Source organism: Mustela nivalis (genome assembly GCF_964662115.1).
Source record: "Mustela nivalis genome assembly, chromosome: 17".
Lineage (NCBI taxonomy): Eukaryota > Metazoa > Chordata > Mammalia > Carnivora > Mustelidae > Mustela > Mustela nivalis.
In genome coordinates, this window is record NC_139036.1 from 47424795 (window position 1) to 47445363 (window position 20569).

Here is a 20569-nt window from a genome sequence, read left to right on the forward strand (position 1 = left end):
CAGATTGTCTCCTACCTACTTGATCTTCCAGAAAAAGATGAAGAAGAAGTAGAGCGAGCACAGATCAACAGTTTTGACAGTCTCTGGGGAGAGACAGGTACTTCTCATGGACATTACCCCCTTTTCTCAGTAATGTGTTGTGTTTGTGTGAAGATATTCGGCATCTCACACCCTGATTTTTCCTCTGCAAACCTTTGGCATTCTCCGCTGTATGGCTTTTGTACTGGAGATTGATTCAGCCAAAGTAAAAAGTCAAGCAGTGTCCTTCTTCCAGTCCTCTTTCCCATTGGACTCTCCAAATCATTAGCACCAGTGTCGTCTTTCAACCAAAACTTTAGTCTGCTCTTGTTTCCAAATATTTTTAGAAGACTGAAAGTTTCCTTACCATGTGCCAAACCAGAGCAGAAAATAGTTGTGGCCTCTCTCTTCTTTTATGGGATTCTTGTAGCAGTTAGGATAAATTTTTCTCCCATCAAAAGAACTCCACCTGCAGTTGTAATCCAGGAGGTTAAATTTGTATCCACACCTCTGGCTTAACCAGGTGTTACCATGACAGAGTGGTATCTGACATGGCTAAACTATACATTCGGAGTAAAGTTGCTCTCTGAATGCAAAATGGAGGTACCGGCCTCTAAGGCACCGTCCCATGCAGTCCCTCTTGATCTGTAGCCAAGAGATGTCTGTATTGCTTGGTACTTACTACACAAACAGAAGCTTCTTCCTTGTGGCCTTTGCAGGAAATGGTTGTTGTCTTTCCCCCAGGTCTAAACTGGAACATCTGGAGAAACATTAATAACCTTTTATGAGTTGTTATGAAACCAGGACACTGAAAGCTGTGGAGGCACCACAGATATGTGTCAGATTTGCCAGGAGAAGAAGACCAATACTGAGATGGCCAATGTAGGGGGAATATTTTCTTAAACAAAGAGAGTGTGTGTTTTAGTTAGAGTGTTATTAAAGATAAAAGAGGCACTTGAATTCATTTAAAATTTATCACGACCTATCAAATTGTGATGTCTCCATTCATGGCAAATATCATAGGTAGGTTTCATGGCTTCTTTAACATCATGTAGAATGGTCCAAAGCTTGGAAATTTGCTTCCCCAACAATCCCTCCCTCTGCAAGAGCCAAAAGAGAACAGATGCCAGGCAGCTGCAGTTTAAGAGCCCATGACAGATTAAAGGAAAATGTGCAGCTGGAAACAGCTGCCGTCTCTGGGACTCTAACCCGCAGGAAGCCAGAGGATGGCCTGAGGGGAAGGGATTGACCCGGGCGCCGGCCGTCCTGGAGCATGTAGACTGTGACTGAGAGCTGCCGAAGGGACATGGTGCTTTACTGTTCCCATCAGCACAGCCTTGCCCAGCACAGTGTTGCTGAACCTCCCAACTGGCTCCTGATGCCAGCCATACACGTGGAGCCCCGGGGGAAGCCCAGGGGAGGGTAGGAAAAAAACTACAGCCTGATAAGGATAATAGATGGGAATTATAAGGTTAACAATCATAGTGATGAATATCAAACACATTCTAGTGCTGTACTTGAACGAATTTCTTAAAAATGTTCAAGAAGGGAGTGAACTAAGTGGAAGACTTATTTTTATTGATATGAATTTCTTATTAGAATAAAACTTTATGGGGGCACCTGGGTGGTTCAATCAGTTAGACATTGGGCTTTTGATTTCAGCTCAGGTCATGATCTCAGGGTTGTGAGATTGAGCCCCATGTCAGCTGTGCGCTGAGCATGGAGCCTGCTTGGGGTTCTCTCCCTCTTCCTCTGCACTTCTCTCTTTCTCTCTTCATCCGCCTCTGGAAAAAAAAAAAAAAGGATAAAATTTTATTGCCTCAGGACCTTTTTAAATATCTCCCTTTAACATGCACAGCAAAGTTTGTTACATGTATTTATTTAAATATGTACCATATCTCAAGATTGTAAAAAAAAAAAAAAAAAGATCAAAGCGTCATGTGAGTTAGCTTATAATCACAATTAGATTGTGTTTAACTTGATACATACATGAAATAATTTCAGGATTAAAAACATAAAATGCTGTCTAAATAGTGCTAGAATGAAATGCATCTCTAATACAATTTATAGATCTGTAAGTAGTTATTTGGCTTCAGGAAAATTTCTAGGAAATAATGTCTGTGCTATGCAAGACATTATCCCTCCTCACTAATCCCTCCTCACTAATATAGAAAAGCAGCTCATAGTTGCTTTTATAGCAACTATGTTGCTATATAGAAGATATCTATATATCTTCTCCTACATACATCTTCTTCTAATAAATATAGAAGATATCTATATAGCAACCCATAATTGCTTTTCTGTCTATAGTGATAGATTTAATAAATATACATGTTCCTTTCTACCTTATAGCACATAATCATTTAAAATGTATAATGACCCAGTGAATTGTAATGTTTTCTCCAATGGCAAAATCTTAAACATGTCCTTACGTAGAGAATGAAGGTCTGTGACCTGCAGCCTGCTGGTTGGGTCTCATACCTACAGCCCCGGTCTAAACAACATAATTTTTACCTAAGGAAAATCAAATGACTATGATGGTCCCAACAATCTGCATCCCTTACTATATCAAATCTAAGACACTTCTAACTATAGGAAACTATAAAGTCATTAATGTATGTACCACTACAAAAAAAAAGGAAGCCTTCACCTATTAAACTGACACAGTTCTTTATTATCACAGAAATCACAAGATGCATCCCAGTTTTAGAGATGTTAAAATGTGAAGGGTATTAAAGAGGGCACAGATTGCATGGAGCACTGGGTATTATATGCAAATGATCATGGAACACTACATCAAAAACTGGTACTGTGTGGTGACTAACATAACACAATTTGAAAAATGTGAAGGGAAAAAAGTGCATCTTAGAATCAATGACATTTATCTTAGCATATAATGAAAGAATAATCGAAATATAATTTTTACAGAGCAGATTTTCTAAAAGCAGGTCACTAGAATATCCTGGTTGCTTTTGTCCTCCTTTTGCAGCCTCCTTATTCTTCCAGAGTATCTGCCTACAACCAGCCTCCCCCATCCGGCTGGCCCCCTCCCATCCCATAGGGTTTTCATAGACGTCTTATGGAATAGTACAGAAGAAAAGCAATTAAGGTGACAAGATTGTTCGCTACTCCCTCTTCTTCCCTGTCTTACGAGCTTAGACCGGGACCAGCATTAAAAATCTAAAATCTCTGGAGCGCCTGAACTGTCCTATGACCCAAAAGAAGCAAGAGTTCACAAAATAAACAAGATACCCATAACTCGTGCTTATTATCCTTTGCCTAATTTATTGCAACCACCTCCTCACTGATCTTCTTGTCCCTTTCATGATTCATCTCCCTTGTGACTTCTGCCAGAGTGATCTTTGTGAGCCACAATCTGTTGATGTCACTTAACCTGCTTACCACCATTTACTGACCCCCTGTACCATTAATGAAGTTATTTAGTGGAGCCCAAGAAGACCAGTCATGATCTCTAGCCTTATCTATTGCCTGGCTTCACTGGTAACTCCAATAACAATAAACTTGTTGTCTCCCACCTCAGGGCCTTTGTACCTGCTCTCCCTGTGCCTGGCATGCCTCTCGGTTTTCTGTTTCTCTTTAAGCATCTAGCTCAGATGAATATCTCTTCTGGAAGACCTTCTCAGATGCTTCTTCCTCTGTGTTACCTCCATACAACTTCTACACTGGATAGTAATGTTATTTTTATTTGTCTGTTATCCTTACCCAACCTTGAGTTCCTTGAGAGCAGAGACAGTGTCTGACAAATAGTTCAAAAAATATTTAGTTAATGTTTTAGATAGTAGTGATTAGTTTATGTCTCCCCAACCACCTCTCTCACTGGTCTTGCATGACCTGTCTATGCTCTACTCTCTCACAGTTGAAAATAGATCAACAGAACCATTTGCTTTGCTGCATTCTGTTTAGTGTCCCCATCCCATCCAAGCAGACTTTGGCTGTTGCCCCAACTCTGAGCTGCATCCTGTCTGCCTCTTCAGACTCCTTAGATATTTTGCTTTGAAAAGGGGCCTTTTATGTCAGATAATCTCATCAGCTGCTGACAAGTTAGGGAACAAATTCTGTTACTGGTCTCTTAGGAAGAGATTTCCTCCAAACTGCTCTGTTTGCTCTAAGAATTGGTTTGTTGTTTTACAGAACCGACTTTACCTTAATCTTCTTTCTTTCAAAAAGTTTTAACAGTTTTTGATAAGACTTACATAAAATTCAGCCAAAGCAGTTTTTTGCTCTTGGATTTTGAAAAGTACAAATCCCATTATGCATAGCATGTTGTTCTGAGATGAAATTGGCCAGCTGTGTTAATGACCGTGTCCAGCTATCAGCTGGAGATTCCTACCAAATTACATCATGACCTAAGCAACAGAGATGATACAACAAAGAAAACAGCCAAATGGAACATTCCCTCTCATATACATGTGTTATCCAGCAAGTTGAAATGCGCCAGCCAGAGCAATGTAACTCCAGGTTAGAGTGAACAGTAGAAGTTTCAGCTTTCAAGATGGGAACTGGTTGTAAGTTTTCAGCAGTGTTCTGTGAACTGGCATCATTGGTAAAAGGTTTGATTCTGAAATACTGCCTATATTTTCTCCAGCAGGCTACAATTCTTTTGTGAAAGGAATTTTCACAAATTCCCCTACCCCCGCCCACCATTCTCAGGGCATTAAAAGGGAGGTTTGGGCATAGCTACTTTAAATGGAATTGGAAAGTAAGAGTTAGAAATTCTATAAATCCTTTGTTTCACGTACCAACAAGATGATTCCTATGGTTCCTAATGAGTGTCTACCCCAGTCAAGTTATTTCTGTTCCAGCTTTACTGAGAGCTCGTTTATATATACATGTGTAAACTAAGATGTACGACATGATTTCCAGTCAAGTTCCTAAGCTACTCTTGTGTTTTGACCCAAGAATTAAAGTTGTTTTCTGAACTATTAGAATGGTGAAGTTGGGTTCTTGGGATGCCTGGGTGGCTCGGTAGTTAAGCGTCTGCCTTTGGCTCAGGTCATGATCCCAGGGTCCTGGGATGAAGCCTCATCTGGGGCTCCCTGCTCAGTGGGGAGTCTCCTTCTCCCTCTGTCCCTTCCCCCTCCCCCCAACTTGTGTTCTGTCTCTCTCAGATAAATAAATAAAATCTTAAAAATAAAAAAAGGAATATAACCCCTGAAACAAATAATACATTATATGTTAATTTTTAAGAAATGGAACGTTGCCAAAGATCTCTTGATGTAAGGAACAAGACATAAAACTTCTTTATCAAGTAAACAATCATACCCGTCAGTACCTATACTCATTCATTGAGGGCTTGGAAATGATCCTCACCTCAGATAAACCTCTGCCCTCCTGTGAGGAATGGGACAGAAACACCAATGTTAAGAATTCCAAAATAAAACTGAAAATACCCCTAAGACAAGACAGATACATCTAGTTTGAGTAATTAATCTTCTAAAACTGTCACATTTCCCTTCATGAATTCTTCTTATACTTGAGGAAAGAAAAGATTACTTGGAGGCTTAGCTTAGTGGGAATTACAGGTAGTTTGACTTTGCATATGAATCAGTTATGTTTGACAAAGCCCAAAGACAAAATGCCGCCAGTTGCACTTGGATGAAAAAAATGTCAAGTGACCATTTGATTTGAATTTCAGTTGTCTTCCTGATGAGATACCAACATTTGCAAACTGGAATATTCTCTGCGCTTGCGAAATACTATCTTTTTTTAGTTGCCATTGGAGTAGGAGGCCATGATCAAGGAAGGACTCCCTGGCCACCACGTCGGGTGTCCAAGTCAGTTTGAGAATAAGTTCTCTATCCTCTTTCTTTAAAAAACATAATTCCTGCCGCCTCCTGATAGTGTTCACCATCCCCTCCGCCCTCCTCCATTCTTTAAAACCCTGAGCCTATGCATTTGAGACGCCATGGTCAAATGAAATATATATATATATATATATTTGTTCAAATATGGACTCAATAGGAAAATCTATCTCCAAATCCCTCTTGCTGCTATTGACACAGTGCTCAGAGAATGAAAGTGGCATTCATGAATCTCCACTCCCTCAGAGATCATAAACAGACAGTAACACAAAAAGAAGAATGTTTAAGTTTCTCCCTGTTATGTCCCTTGTAGTCACTATAGCAGTTTTTTTTTTTTTAAGATTTTATTTATTTATTTGACAGAGATCACAAGTAGGCAGAGAAGGTAGGCAGAGAGAGAGGGAAGCAGGCTCCCTGCTGGGATGCGGGTCTCAATTGGAGGAACCTGGGATCGTGACCTGAGCTAAAGGCAGAGGCTTTAACCCACTGAGCCACCCAGCATCCCCACTATAGCAATTTTTATTACCAGTGACTCCATTATTTCATATTCAGAAGAGTCTTTGTCACACCTCTTCTCTCATCTTTAAGGCTATTACCTTGAACAGTTCTGACCCCTACATGCAAGTGGTTACAAATGTTGCAAAAGTTCTGTCTCTAATGAAGAAAAAAAGAAAAGAAAAGAAAACTGGCCCAGGACCCTGAGACTGCCTTTCCTGACTTTGGTTCTTTAGGCTTAAGGACCCAGGAGTAGAGGCTGGCAGAAATGGTTCCTAGCTAATTCTAAAAATGACCTTACTTGGGGCACCTGGGTGGCCCTGTCAGTTAAATGTAGGTTCAGGTCATGATCCCAGGGGCCTGTGTCAGGTTCCCTGCTCCCTAGAAAGTCTGCTTTTCCCTCTTCCTTTGCAGCTCCCCCTGCTTGTGCTCTCTCATTCTCTCTTTGTCAAATAAGTATACAGAATCTTAAATAAATAAATACATAAATAAATAAATAAATAGGGACCCTGGGTTGGCTCAGTCATTAAGCGTCTAACTTCGGCTCAGATCATGATCACAGGGTCGGGAGATCGAGCCCCGCATCAGGCTCCCTGCTCAGCGGGAAGCCTGCTTCTGCCTCTCCCATTCCCCCTGCTTGTGTTCCCTCTCTTGCAGTCTCTCTCTGTCAAGTAAATAAATCTTTAAAAATAATAATAAATAAATATCTTAAAAATAAAATTAAAAGGCCTTACTCTGCAGAGACCCTCTCTCTACACTCCACCCATGCATACACACCCGTGAAAAGTTCCTAGCTAGGAAGAGATCCCCAAAAAAGAGGTAAGTCAAAAGTAGGGAAGACAGTCTAGGTAGGAAAAATTAAACCAAGTCAGTTTAATCAAAGGTGATTTTCAAATAGATTTTTTTACTGCAGTTGTCTCCATAGATGGTAAGCCCACTTAAATGTAGTTTTATTCATGATTTTTTTTTTTAAATATCCTTCATGGCAAAAGTAACCACTCCCACGCTTGGAGGTCAAGTAGCACTCACACAGAGGGCGGGGGAGCGCAAGACCCGCCTGTTCTCAGTCTGTGTTCTCTGCTCTTAGCACTGACAGCTGCCGCCGGGAGGGGCAAACTGGAGGTGTGCCGTCTCCTCTTGGAACAGGGGGCAGCAGTGGCCCAGCCAAACCGCCGAGGGGCAGTGCCTCTGTTCAGCACTGTTCGCCAGGGCCACTGGCAGGTAAGCAGGCTAGCTACTTCCAGCCCCTCAGGGAGGGGTGAGTTCTAGACAGGAACTTCTGAAGCAGAAAGAAAAAAAAAGTCACATTTGGGTTACTCACCAGTCATTGGGTTTGAGGACTTGGGCCTTGGTTATTAGTATTCTGGTTCATTGAGAAGATGTCAGAAACCTAACGTTCAAAATCATCATCATTTTTTTAAAAAGTCATCATCATGATCTAGATTGCATAGAGGGACTAGCTCCTTCTGGCCTGGTCATGGAGTGACCAGGACCTGCTTTTCCCACAGGTCCTCTAGAAGATTCATATCCCAACAGATCCCTGCTAACAGGTGTCTTGCAGGTGTCTCAGACTTGCTAAAAGAAAACGTGGTGTACATAAATTCTAGCTATGCAGTCATTCCAGATGTTTGAATTCCAGACAAATGCTAATTTATACACTTACAATGGAGAAGACCATATATTGGTAATAATCTTTGGAAGTATTTGTGTAGAAAAATAGCTCTAGAAGCCAAACGGTATAGAAGAGTTATTAGAGGCACTTTGCTGTATTCATTTCAGTCATAAATCCTCACTACAGGGAAGCTAGCAGCCCCTAGAGGTCAATAAAACGGCACTCACAAAGGCAGTGACTAGTGTCGGAACTTCCACTGTGGGATGGTTTAGTCTACATTTTGACCTTTTGTATCTTAAATTCTTTTTCACTTCAGGGGTAAGTCAGACATTCAGAGTTGAATTCTCATTTGACTTTCCTTAAGAGAGTCAGATCAAATCACACGGTAGTAAGACTCTGCAAGAATTAGAGAGACCCTTGCAGTAGAAAGTTACATGGAGAAGTGACTCGCCTGTGCAACAGAAGGAGATCCCCCCAGTGTAGGGAACAGCGTACACATGTCTACTCGGCAGCTCTTCCTGGCTCATTGGTCCCTGTTTCTCTGCACTTACAGATTGTTGATCTTTTACTCACCCATGGAGCTGATGTCAACATGGCAGACAAGCAGGGTCGTACTCCACTGATGATGGCTGCCTCCGAAGGCCATCTAGGAACTGTGGACTTTCTGCTTGCACAAGGTCAGTCTTGGGGTGCCAGAGCTGCATGGGCAATTCCTTGGATTCAAGGAACTAGTGATGGATTCTAAGAGATGTTAAGAATAGATATTATTGAGGCACCTGGGTGGCCCAATCATTTGAGCATCCAGACTCTTGGTTTAGGCTTGGAGCAGGATCTCAGGGTCCTGGGATCAAGCCCCGCATTGGGCTCATGCTTAGCAGGGAGTCTACTTAAGTTTCTCTCCCTCTCCTTCCCTCCATGCATGTGCACACATGCTCTCTCTCTCTCTCTCTCTCTCTCTAAATCTTTAAAAAATATATATGTATTATGAATCTAGTTGGTTAAGATGTGAAAGTTCATCTCCTCTCTTACATACAGTGGGACCCTTTAACTCTGATATTCTTTGTTTCCTTATGAATTAAGGGAGTTTTGGTATTCTAATCGGATTAACGTGTTCTAAATTCTCTAATTCAAATCTGTAATCTCCAAACTTTGATTTTTTAATATACACTCAATAGTTGTTCATCTTCCAAAGATTGTGTTTTTTCTTTAATTTTATCAATTCTTTTGTAAGCCTGTACAACTAATATTTTTCTTGTATCCGGAGGAGACAAAGATTAAGATAATTGCTGACAGTGGGACCCTATTGGAGAAATCAGGATATTCTCTTCTGTTGTAATAAATTCCTTTTGACATTAACATTCACATGCTCCTGGTGAATGGGAAATAAAGAGATTGTGGTCACACCGCCTTCAAAAGCATTTCAGGCGCCTTTTGATTGCTCTGACCTCAGTCACCTATGCAAAACGGGTGAATGAGCATGACCTTTTGTAGAAGGAAAACTCAAGTCACTGTTGACTCTACAGTACCATCTAGTGGACTTTGAGCATTTACATGAAGCAGGAGATAGTGTGATTGTTCCCAGGCTAATGACTTTATTCCAGTTAGCCTTCCCCATTAGTAAAAAGGACCTAAACATTTAAAATTATTTCTTTGGGCACATTCACTTCAAGGAATCCAAGCTCCTGAAGGAAGAACCCTAACCAGACCGGCACAACTGAGGGTAGTCAAATTAAGAAGATGACGAGGTTTCTTCTAAGATTTCAAACTGAAACTCAGAGATTTACTAGGCCTTCAGACATATCCTCCAAAGAAGAGGTATTTGTTTCCACAGCCTCAGACTTGCAATGCTGGGGCAGAACCAGAGAACCACTCTCCCAGTATGCAAAGTGGTTCTTGCTTCCGTAATACAAGCCAACAAACAAGACTGGTTTCATGATATCTATCCTTACTTCTGCCAAGAGAGGGTTGGAGGAGCATAGAGGGTGTACCTAGATTCCCAGGATAAGATGCAGCAGGAACAAAAGTCCCAGAACAACCCAAGTCTACTGGAAAAGGCAAGACCTCTTCAGGCGCTGATAACTTTTAGATCACTGCACAGTGTCTGCCACACACCAGTGGAAGCTTATCAGACAGAGTGCAGAGATGTGTTCTCCCTTACCCTTGCAGACATGCTGGTCTTTGTACTACCAATCTTCCTAAACTTAGGTTGGGCTTAGGTCCAGATAAACCCAAGTTGAAAATACCCTAAGTTGAAAATATCTGAAGTTGAAGATGCATTTAATACACCTAGCTTATGGAATGTGATAGCTTAGCCTACTGTATAATAGTGCTGAGTATCTCATGTAGTTTATTGAATACTATACTGAAAGTGAAAAACAGAATGGTTGTAAGCGTATCTGTTGTTTACATTCGTGATGGTGTGGCTGCTGGCTTTCTGGGGCTCCCTGCTGCTGGCCAGCATCACAAGATAGCACATCGCTATCCTGGAAAAAGGTCCAGATTCAAGATTCACAGTACATTTTCTACTGAATGCATATCCCTTTCACGCCATCGTAAAGTTGAAAAATTGTAAGTCAAACCATCAAGAGTCAGAGAGCCTCCGTTTTTCCTTTTTTTTTTTCACTTAAATCAGAGACTCAACGAAATCAGCAAATTCTGCCAACATTTATTTACCCAGCTTCACGTGCAGAACACTGTACCAGTGCTGTACCAGCAAGTGATTTTCTTTTAATGGATTCTCTGTAATCTGTGCCCTCCAAGACTCTGTAATCCAGCAAGGAAGGGATGAAACGAAGATAAAATACCTGAAAACCAGAGAATCCTAAGTGCTCTGTTTAAAGTATTTGAGTTAGAAAAGGACAGACTTTGAAAGGTGAATAGGAAAAAAGTTGTCCTGTTCAGGGAGGGAAAGTGTCTGAAAATCAGTGAGGAGATCCAGCACACAAGAGGTTTGGGGAAATAATGCAGGTTGTCCAGTGAAGTATGTGAGGGCTCTTGGGAAGTAAAATTGGAAATGTATGTGGAAAGAAAGTGAAAAGGAACAGACCAAAAGAGGTTTTGGACTTAATTTTGAAGGCAATGGGGAGCCTTTCAAGACTTTTTAAAAAGGAATTGATGCCAGAGTTGTGCTTTAAAAGAAAAATTCCTCTGGCAGTAGTACAATTTGATGGAGGAATTATAGTGGGCCGGGGGAGCCATTACGAAGCATTGTAATAGATGAGAAGTAATGAGGCTCTAATCCAGGTGCGGTAGCTATTAGAAGAGAGCAGAAGGGCCAAGTACAAAAACGATTTTGGATATAGAGTAATTACATGTAGGAAATAATGACAATTGAGTTAAAGATAACTCCAAAGTTTTAAAATGGATGTTTGGAAAAAATGTGATTCCATTAACTGCAAGGGGAAGAAGAGAGTGAAGGGAAAGATCACGTATTGAATTTTGGACGTCTGTTGAATAAATGGGTTCATTTCATATGTATCTCCTATTAATTTCTTAAATTCCAGCTTTCCTTATCTTTGGAAAATCAACTTATCTGTAATATACATCCAGAAACTTTTTATCTTGCTTCTTCTACATTGGAGGCTCTATCCAGGGAGTTTCTAGACATCCCATCTGAGAAAACTCCTTAGATTTTCTCCCACATTCAAATTCATTCTGTGTTAGAATCGATGATTTCTTTGCAAACTACACCATTACGAAAAGAGAGCCCAGTACGTCAGTGGCTCTCACCAGGGTGAGAGGTAGCTTCCAGCCCTTCATCCTGCTGCAGGAAGCCACAAAGTCTGGTTGTCTGACCCACACCGAGCCTGCTGTGGTACATCCTAAGCTTGATCTCACCTCTGAGTCCTGTCTAGCTGAGGCAGCGGCCTGGAAAATGTTCTGTACACAGTAAGCTGATCCCAATTTAGTTAGTGCGCCACGTCCACTGTGTGAAAAGAATTGTCTCAGGTACTCTTCAAAACCAGCAAGGAAGTGATAAGCCCTTTGCCATCCAAGAGTTTACAGTCTAGGCTAAGAACGAAATAAGTATTGAACTTTAGACTAATTACAAAACAGTGTATCGAGTATGCTTGATCCTTATGGAAGAAGATAGAAATGCTGAAGAGAAACAGATGTAGAATACCAACAAGGCTAAGAGAGTGGGGATTGGATCATCGAAGGCTGACAAGTTTAATTAAACTCTGAATTTCCTTGTGGCTTGGGCTCAGTCTCTTCCCACGAGTTCATCTCTCCCACGTTCTAGAGAAAAAGAACGTGATCTGGTGCTATTGCCAGTGGTCAGCGCGGACTGAGCTCCTCCTGCTTTAGGAGAATCTCTCCAGGAGTTTATACTGTTCCAAAGGGAAGACTTTTGCTGCTTCCTGAAAACATTCACTGAGGATTTATTACATGCAAGTAGGATACATTAAAAAAAAAAAAAAAAAGATGAAGAACAGAATAAGGTGACATGTGTTAAGCACATTCAAGACGAGGTGAACAGTGAACCAGGAAAATCTTCCTGGAAACGGGGGGATTTGAAATGGTCCCTAGAGAATGAGTAGAAGTGAGGCAGGAATGACAAGACTCCCCACATGGGAGCAAACATGACCAGAAGTGAGACTCTGGGAATATTGTGGGAGAGTCAGGAGGCCATGAGCACATCCACGTGGCCCAAGTAGAGCATTCTCTGCGGGGCGCGCTGGAACTTCCGTACAAAGAGGAAGCCTTGTGGGGGGCCCAGGATACCCAGTAAAAACAGCTGGACTCTCTTCTACTGAGAGCTTATAGGACCAGGGTTTTTTTTTTTTTTTTTTTTTTTTTTTTAGCAGTATTAGTGCAAGAGAACTTCCCCCCTGAAACAACAGCTGTGCTTTGGCCGAGCGTTCAGCTTTGGGACCTGCTTTCCCGCCTGCTCTGGGCCGCCCCGTGTTTCCTATTTCCTCAGCCCTGTGTTACACTCGCTCTTGTAGGTGCCTCCATTGCTCTAATGGACAAAGAAGGACTGACAGCCCTCAGTTGGGCTTGTCTGAAGGGTCATCTCCCAGTAGTTCGTTCTCTGGTGGATAACGGAGCTGCCACAGACCATGCTGACAAGAACGGCCGCACCCCCCTGGATCTGGCCGCTTTCTACGGTGATGCCGAGGTGGTGAGTGCCTTTACATGCGCCTTTGGGTAGTAGGGATGGGGATGGTTCTCCATCTGGAATGTTATTGGGTTAAGAGTGGAGTAACATGTTGATGATTCCTGATAGAAAGTTCTTGGAGGGCACCTCGGTGGCTCCGTCAAAAGTGTCTGCCTTTAGCTCAGGTCATGATCTCAGGGTCCTGGGATCGAACCCCACGTTAGGTTCCTTGCTCAGAGGGGAGTCTGCTTCCCTCTCTCTCAAATAGATAAATGTTATATATATATAAAGAAAGTTCTTGGACCTGTACTTGCTAGAGGACAAGCATATTCAAAACACCATTAAAGATCAAGAATACAGTAAGGCCTGAAGTCCCGTGGCTACACAGCCTGGTTCACACCAGAGGTTGAATAAAGTCCAGGCAACAGCCAGAGCCCTCGGTGGGGCGGCACTGAGCCATTGCACTTGTGCTAACTGTTCCCCTTGATCCCCATCCTAGGTCCAGTTCCTGGTGGATCACGGGGCCATGATCGAGCATGTCGACTACAGCGGAATGCGCCCTCTGGATAGAGCAGTGGGGTGCCGGAACACATCTGTTGTTGTCACTCTTCTGAAGAAAGGAGCCAAGATAGGTAGGAGAAAGGAAGAAGGTGCTGGCCATCTGTGCCCGGGGGCCAGACTGGTCCAGTGGCCTGGCTGCCCTGGGTGTTCGGTGTGAGTGTGTATAGTCTCCCCTCTGCCCTGCCCCAGTTGTTGTCCAAGTGAACAGAAAAGCTCTGGGCCCAGAGAAAGCACCCTTGGAGCCCTGGTCAACACTACTCCGTGTCCACAATCACCTGGTTATCTGCCGTGCCCCTCGTCGCCTTCACCAGGAGGCTGCTCTAACCTTAAGCACATCTTCGTGCTAACGCCTCTGAACCAGCACCCCCCGCCCCCCACCAGCACCCTGGATCCCCGCACCGCCGTGAGCCTCTGCTTTCCCTGCTCTGTATGTGCTTCAGACTCTCCAGTCCCTGCTGCTGCTGTCCCATCTGCTCCCCATCCCACGGACCTGTAGGCGAGGGTTGGCTGATATGCTGGCTTTTTTGCTGCCTGCCTCTCACTGCTGCTTTTTCCTTCCTTTTTTTTTTTTTTTTTTTTTTCACCTTCATCCATTTTTTTTTCCTCTCCTACAACTTTTTGTTTTCTCCTTTCTTTGAAGGTTGTCAGACGTTACCGAGTCGCCCACGAGGTATATTTCACCGCTGTCAGCATCAGGCGTGGTCTGATGGCTTGGTCAGCTTTGCCTTCTCCTCTTTGATTTAGCCTGCATGAGTTCCCTACACCTCTAATCTTTTAATTTACTTCACCTTAAAAGAAGATTTTTTTTTAACGACTGTTGTAGAGAATAACTTGAACTTTTGATAACTAACCCTGAAAAGCTTAGTTGGTAAATAATTCAGGCGTCTATAAACTAATCAGTTTAACCTCTTCTTTCTCTGTGTGGGTAAAGTAGTTCTCAGTCATGTTGACTTGTTTCACGTCTTTTGACATTAGAACTGTGCTCCTGATTCAAAGTAATCCCAGGGAGGCCTTCAGTACTTAAAAATTAAGGGAGCCTTTAGAATCTTTAATGGTTCCCCTTTCTACAAAGTACATATTTTTAAATTAAGAGACTAAACAGCTAGGGATTTTGAGTCCCGGGTTCTAAAATAAACTGCCCTTTTTGGATTTTCTAAATCTCTTGGTGACATTTGATGTAAACTCTTTCTCCGAATGACCTCGTTTAAAACAGCGCCAGGCTAAGCCATGGCCTGCTCAAATCCAGCGCGTTGGCAGGCTTTGCTGCCCTCCTGTGGTGCCGGCTCAGACAGGTCAGGTGCTCTTATTTTAAGGTGAATACCAGTCCAGCGCAGCTTCTTGGCAATGGGAGTCCCTAAGACACTCCCAGGTCTAAACGATGAGGAAGTTGTTGTGGAGCAAGTTGTTCTCTCAGCAGAAATCCCCCAGGATGTTTTTTTCACCTAGCTTCCTGCCACCCTTACATTGTCTGAGTTTTTTACCCATCATGCATCCTGTACACTACAGGTCCAGCCACGTGGGCAATGGCCACCTCCAAACCAGACATCATGATCATCCTGTTGAGCAAGCTGATGGAAGAGGGGGACATGTTTTATAAGGTGAGGAGGGGAGGAACAGTTTCCTTAAAGCGCCCGCTGACTGTTCGTTCTCTCCCTATAGAATCTACTAAAGTCTTGACAGTCTCATCCTCGGTTCTAGAGGCCAAGGGAGAATGCCCTCCCTCAATGATGGGCTCCTAGGTTGACCATCCTGAGTTTCTATTTTCCCAGCAGGAGAGCAAGCGTGGCCTATATAAGCCTGCAGCTGATCGACTCGCAGACCTAATTTTATCTGGTCACTGACAGGCAGTTACCTAGTTTCCGCGTGGAATCTGCTAAGTGGGACCTGGAAACTCATGGCACAAGTAAAGTAAAATTATGCAGTATAGATATTTCTAGTCTGTGGGGAAAGGCACTGGTCTTCACTTTCATATATTTAATATATATATGTAGATTTAAAAGTCTGTAGTAGTAATAGCTTGTCAACATCCCTGAGTAAGATAAGGAAAGCAAGACAAATAGCAATTATAAAATTTTCTTTAAGTCCCTCACCAAATGATAACAAAAAATATATGGAGTCTTTTTGTAGTCACAATTCAAGCCGAAGTCTCCAGTACCCTAACACAGACTGTCTCCCACAGCCTGTAGGAAATCCTAAAAGAACCTTACATGACAGGACACCTGGCTGGTTCAGTCAGAAGAGCATGCGACTCTTGATCTCAGGGTTGTGAGTTCAAGCCCCACATTGGGTGCAGAGATTACTTAAAAAGAAAAAAAAAGCAAAGCACATTACATTTCATGGTTACCTGGTTATATTAAGATTAGCGGCATCTTCTTCTCCTAAAGGTAAACATAAATCCAGCCTCACTGAGCTCTCAGGCCCAGAGGTGGGAGATGATTATGAAGTGCATTATTTCCACCTCTCACCCACCTCTATGTAAGGAATGTTTTGAGTTCCTGGGAGAAGAGTTGTATTTCCTAAGGACCCTCCGTGTGAAAGTCATGACAATCTAGGAATCTTGGTCTTCTAGGAAACTTGAGTCCTGACCCTCCCAGGATTTCACATGACTTCCAAGAAGGGCCTCATTACTCCAGGTGTCATATTTATGGACTTGGGGATAACATTGGTCTCAAGAATCTAAGCCCTGACTATAATAGAACTTCTCATATTCCAACAAAAGAGTCCTATCTCCTGTTGAGGAAAGGCAGAATTCTCACCTTGGTAGACTCCAGATCTCTCCGTGAGGAAAGATGCTAAAGAGAAGATGAGACGATCAGGCTCCCTGGATGGAGTTGCAGCCGCACAGAAGGAATGGAATAGATTAAGATTGGCTAAATGAAGGGGAGCTGCCTCCTGCCTCATTCTGAGCTCAGCTGATAGATTTTCATTTGTTTTCTTTTTATTTATTCATGTGTATATGTGTATAGGTATTTATTTATTATTTGATAGATTTTCAGATACAGAATGTAAGGAAAATTCAAGGCCCCTGCTACCAGGTCCCTAAGTTGGTCCTAGACTTACTTCATCTTGGAAAATCCCTCCTACGCAGATGGAACACAAATTCTAAACTTCTCTACTAGTTTCACCCTACCCCAAGCCTTTTCTAAAAATGGGAACACTGGCAACTGTTTTATGCATTGAGACTAGGGAAGCAACAGCTAGACTGTTTTGGCTCCCACCTCCTTTGTGAGGAAGGGCATGACCTCTTCTAGAGGACTGGCAAGGAGGAGCATCAAACAGGAAGAGTTTTCCAGGCAAACCAAAAGTGAAGAAGGAGTGATAACTCTGGCGTAGTTGGGGCTAGAAAATAATATGCGTCCCAGGGAAATCAGGTCAAGATAAAGCTCCTTTGAAATGAGCAAGATCAGTCTCTTGGGGATCCCGGTCAGGAAGCTGGGGGTCCCAGGGGTTGGTTCTTTGGCCTGTGTCTTGGGCATCCCCTTCAACCTTGCCCTTCCTGCCAGTTGAGTTTCCTCTTGAAAAGACTGGACCCTCTTCTCTCACCAGCAGGGCCAGAGCTACTCCCCAGGCTGGTGTTTGGGGGGCTAACTTAGCCATCACTGCCGAGAGGAGGAAGGGAGCGGGCCAGACCTCCTCGCTGCTCAGCAAACCAACTCTGTGTTTTGCCATCTTCTACTCCCATTAGAAAGGGAAAGTAAAGGAGGCTGCCCAGCGCTACCAGTACGCCCTGAAGAAATTCCCGCGAGAAGGGTTTGGTGAGGACTTGAAAACTTTCCGGGAACTAAAGGTGTCTCTCCTCCTCAACCTCTCTCGATGTCGCAGGAAAATGAACGTAAGTCCCTCTCCCCACAGCTGCTTCCTTCAACCCTGGAAGCTGACCGTCCATGTCACTCACTGGCTCTTAACCAGGCCCCTGAAATCGTTCTCGGCCCCATTTGGAACTTGGTTGTCCTTCACAGAGCACTGACATTTGCAATTTGAAAGAAATCAAGTCTAAGTACAATCCGTATCTTAAACTGTAAAAAAGTTAATGCTGTGGGCACTTTTGGAGCTTTCTGAATTTTTAGTTCCCACTGAAAGTGATTGGAATGCCATCATCATCATCTCCTACCCCCAAGGCAGTTTTCTGGTCTTTGGGAAAATGTGAGAGAGGTGGTCACTAGAATTCCAGCTGCAATTCGGTATGAACTGTAGTCACTCCCTTCCTTGCTAGTAGACCCCTAGTCTCTTAAGGAAGGCCTGGAAAGAGGACTCGGGACCATGGACTTCAAGGTTTATTTCAAAGGCTGATCCTGAACTTTTCACTTTCTTTCCTCATCTTTTTACTCCAGCATGCCATGTCCCTTCCTGTCACAGAGGGAATCTTAGAACTCTTTCTGGTCCTCTGTTACCTCCCACATAGTCCTTGGTCCTTCTCACCTGCCAAGCAGAAACGGCGTGTGATGCCTTCAGCCACTGCTCCCATGATTCGCAGACATGCAGATGCTCCCAGGCCAAGAATCCTGTCTCGGAGGCTGGGAATAGATGAGATCGTGTCAGGAACCTCCGATAATCCCCCGCCTGAGGTCTCACAGTACCTCAGGAGCTGAAAACAATCCACCCCCAAAAAGGATGCTGATGAGTAGAGAGCGCAGCTGTGCAGAAGCAAGATTTCAGCTGCAGGGACGAGAGGCCTGCTTCAGTTCCAGAGAGGCTGTTTGTGTGTACGACCTTCGTAGCCTCCGTCTAAACCCTGGCAGTGAGAAGAGCCCTGAAGGCCCAGAGAACACAGTTGCGGCCCGAAGAGGCGGAATTGCCCCATGGTGCCGAGGAGACTGTGGACAGGGTAGCGGTTCCTGTGGGAAGGGGACGCCCCAGGGGAAGGCAGTGAGGCTGTTCTGTGAAACAAAACCAGACCTGTAGCTCCCAGGGTCCCCCAGGGCTCCAGCCAGTGCGAATGAGGTAACGCTCAGGAGCCGCTCCCACCTTCTCTTGGGCTGGAACTAATAATTTTCTTAAAAGCATTCTGATCTTGCCAGAAACGATGATTGTTGAAAAGAGAAAGAAAAAGATAAGATTGGAAAGAGAGTAGCCATAGAAGACGACTCCCATCAAATGAACGCTCCCTCTCGGTCTCCACTTGCTCCGAAAGAGGCGGCAGTCAGCTCCCGCGGCCGGCACTGGACGTCGCTCCCGGGGCCTGTCTCCTTCCGTCCAAGAGGGCTCGTTACTTCTCCTACTTAGTTTCCACCCATGCTCCAGGCCTGTGTTCTGCCTCTGGAATCATGCGTGTCACCAGGGGTCACTGTGCTGTCCTAAGGCTCGGACACTGAATGAAAGGAAAGAAAAACACTCCTTTTAGCTTAGTATGGAAGGATATCTTTAAAACTTGGGCTTTATGTCGCAGGTCCCTGTCCCCAGGGTTCTCAGATGAGGACAGATGAGACCATGCACCTCTCGAGAGCCTCAGCGATTAAGAGATGATCTGTCACAAACCCCAGTTACAGCCACGGCCCTCTCTTACTTTATTTTTGTTGTTGTTTTCAATGTTTTCTGAGTAAGGACCCAGTTAGGAGAAGGGAGAGGCCGTTTCCTGAGCAGCTGCTCTGTGCCGGAAATGGGGTTGGGGCTTTCAAATGTGTGCTCACACTCCATCCCACCTGTGCAGTAGGTGTGGAGGAGAAGACACACCACCACCCCCTCCGAGGGGCTATGGGGTCGGCTGGAGGACTGAACCCGAGTCTGTCGGGTGCCCTGACCCCAGATCTTTGGCCGGGGGGAGGATATGGTCCTAAAAAACCAAACCCAGGTTAAGTCTAGTGATGACAGGGGTGATAACATTAATCTTAGCTAGCTGGGGTAAGAAAGTCCTTACGGAAGCTTAACTGTCAGATTCTCTTTATCCCCAGAGAATCCCTTCCCAACGAGGCCAGTCCATGCGGTCCATGGTCCATGCAGCTCTCCTCTCCACAGACCTCATCCCACTGGCCCTCCCTCGCCCCTTAGGAAGCGGAGGAATAGCGGGTGCGACAGGGAGCTGGGGAGTAGGGCGAGGCCCCGTGCGAGGCACGTGTCTGTTTGCCTTGTACACACACGTGTGACAACGGGTCAGGTTTCCAACTTCAGGAGCTTCATTGGGTTCACATTTGGCTGCTGTCCTAGAAAAGCCAGCATTCATTAGAAAAGCAGAAGGAAGGTACATTAGAGTATTTTAATGCTCCTGGGCAGATAAATTCCCAGGACCTACTGCAGGACCACTCAGGGCAAAGGCAGAAGCAACTCCCGGTCTGGGCCACATGGCTCGAGCCGTGCCAGGCATGTCGAGAACCCCAGGTGTTCCATCCATAAATGTCAAAGAAATGTGCATATAATCTGTTTTATTCCCAAGTTGTCTATCTTTCCTATCTCTTCAATGACTCATTTGCACACCTATTGTAATGACAGGATTTTGGAATGGCGGAGGAATTTGCTACTAAGGCCCTGGAGCTGAAACCGAAATCTTATGAAGCTTACTATGCGAGAGCAAGGGCAAAGCGCAGCAGCAGGTGAGGAGAGAGAGAGAGGGTGACGAGCAAGAGGTCTCTTTTCCAAAATCTGGCCGAGCCAACGTAGGCCATCCTGGGGCATACATACCCAAATGTGTCTCTCCCTGAGGACGTTTAGGGACATGCTTTGGTGATGGCTTCCATAGCACAGAACTCCACTTGAGACTGGCAAATCTTCAGGGCTCCAGAGATCTAGAGCATTTTACTTTGGTAGGAAAATGCCGTTGTATTGCTGGAGAATGGTACCTTCTTCCAAGAAGCCTCTGCCACCTCTCAATCACTTTTTAACCCCTGGAGCAGATAACATAGACACCAGTGACTTAAGAGGAAGTCACTTAAGCGAAACATCCTCCTGGCCCTTTTAGAAGGACAGTAGGATGGGTCACTTATACCACAGGCTCCCCTTTTCTGGTAGACATTTGAGGAGTCCCTGGAT

General features: G+C 44.1%; 1 protein-coding gene and 2 long non-coding RNA genes across 16 annotated transcripts in view; 1 reads left to right on the forward strand and 2 right to left on the reverse strand.

Moving 5' to 3' along the window:
- The window catches only part of TANC2 (tetratricopeptide repeat, ankyrin repeat and coiled-coil containing 2), a 360787-nt gene that overhangs the window by 331395 nt on the left and 8823 nt on the right, over positions 1-20569 (forward strand). For 6 of the 11 annotated variants that reach the window (XM_082706548.1, XM_082706539.1, XM_082706540.1 and 3 more), the window contains 9 exons: positions 4-97; positions 7423-7556; positions 8501-8624; positions 12897-13072; positions 13548-13680; positions 14250-14279; positions 15116-15207; positions 17295-17441; positions 20033-20133. In XM_082706548.1, the coding sequence (XP_082562674.1) occupies positions 4-97; positions 7423-7556; positions 8501-8624; positions 12897-13072; positions 13548-13680; positions 14250-14279; positions 15116-15207; positions 17295-17441; positions 20033-20133 (1031 nt within the window). The remainder of the gene's footprint in view (positions 1-3; positions 98-7422; positions 7557-8500; positions 8625-12896; positions 13073-13547; positions 13681-14249; positions 14280-15115; positions 15208-17294; positions 17442-20032; positions 20134-20569) is intronic. The other 5 variants (XM_082706545.1, XM_082706546.1, XM_082706542.1 and 2 more) reach the window with 1 other exon arrangement.
- On the reverse strand, positions 104-7426 carry LOC309851363. Of its 2 annotated transcripts, none has more exons than XR_014304750.1 (3): positions 7361-7426; positions 1639-1800; positions 104-778 (listed from the first exon to the last, which is right to left on the reverse strand). It is a non-coding gene; the product is annotated as an uncharacterized lncRNA (long non-coding RNA). The 2 variants fall into 2 exon arrangements; XR_014304751.1 differs by lacking the exon at positions 7361-7426 and having other exon boundaries at positions 104-487; positions 701-778; positions 1639-4132.
- Positions 7526-20569, reverse strand: part of LOC309851362 — a 14282-nt gene continuing 1238 nt past the window's right edge. The window contains exons 2-6 of one of the 3 annotated variants that reach the window (XR_014304748.1): positions 20222-20424; positions 18733-18909; positions 18029-18123; positions 8521-8688; positions 7526-7614 (exon numbers count right to left, since the gene is read on the reverse strand). This is a non-coding gene — a long non-coding RNA (uncharacterized lncRNA). Of the gene's footprint in view, positions 7615-8520; positions 8689-18028; positions 18910-20221; positions 20425-20569 lie in introns of all 3 variants that reach the window. The other 2 variants (XR_014304747.1, XR_014304749.1) reach the window with 2 other exon arrangements.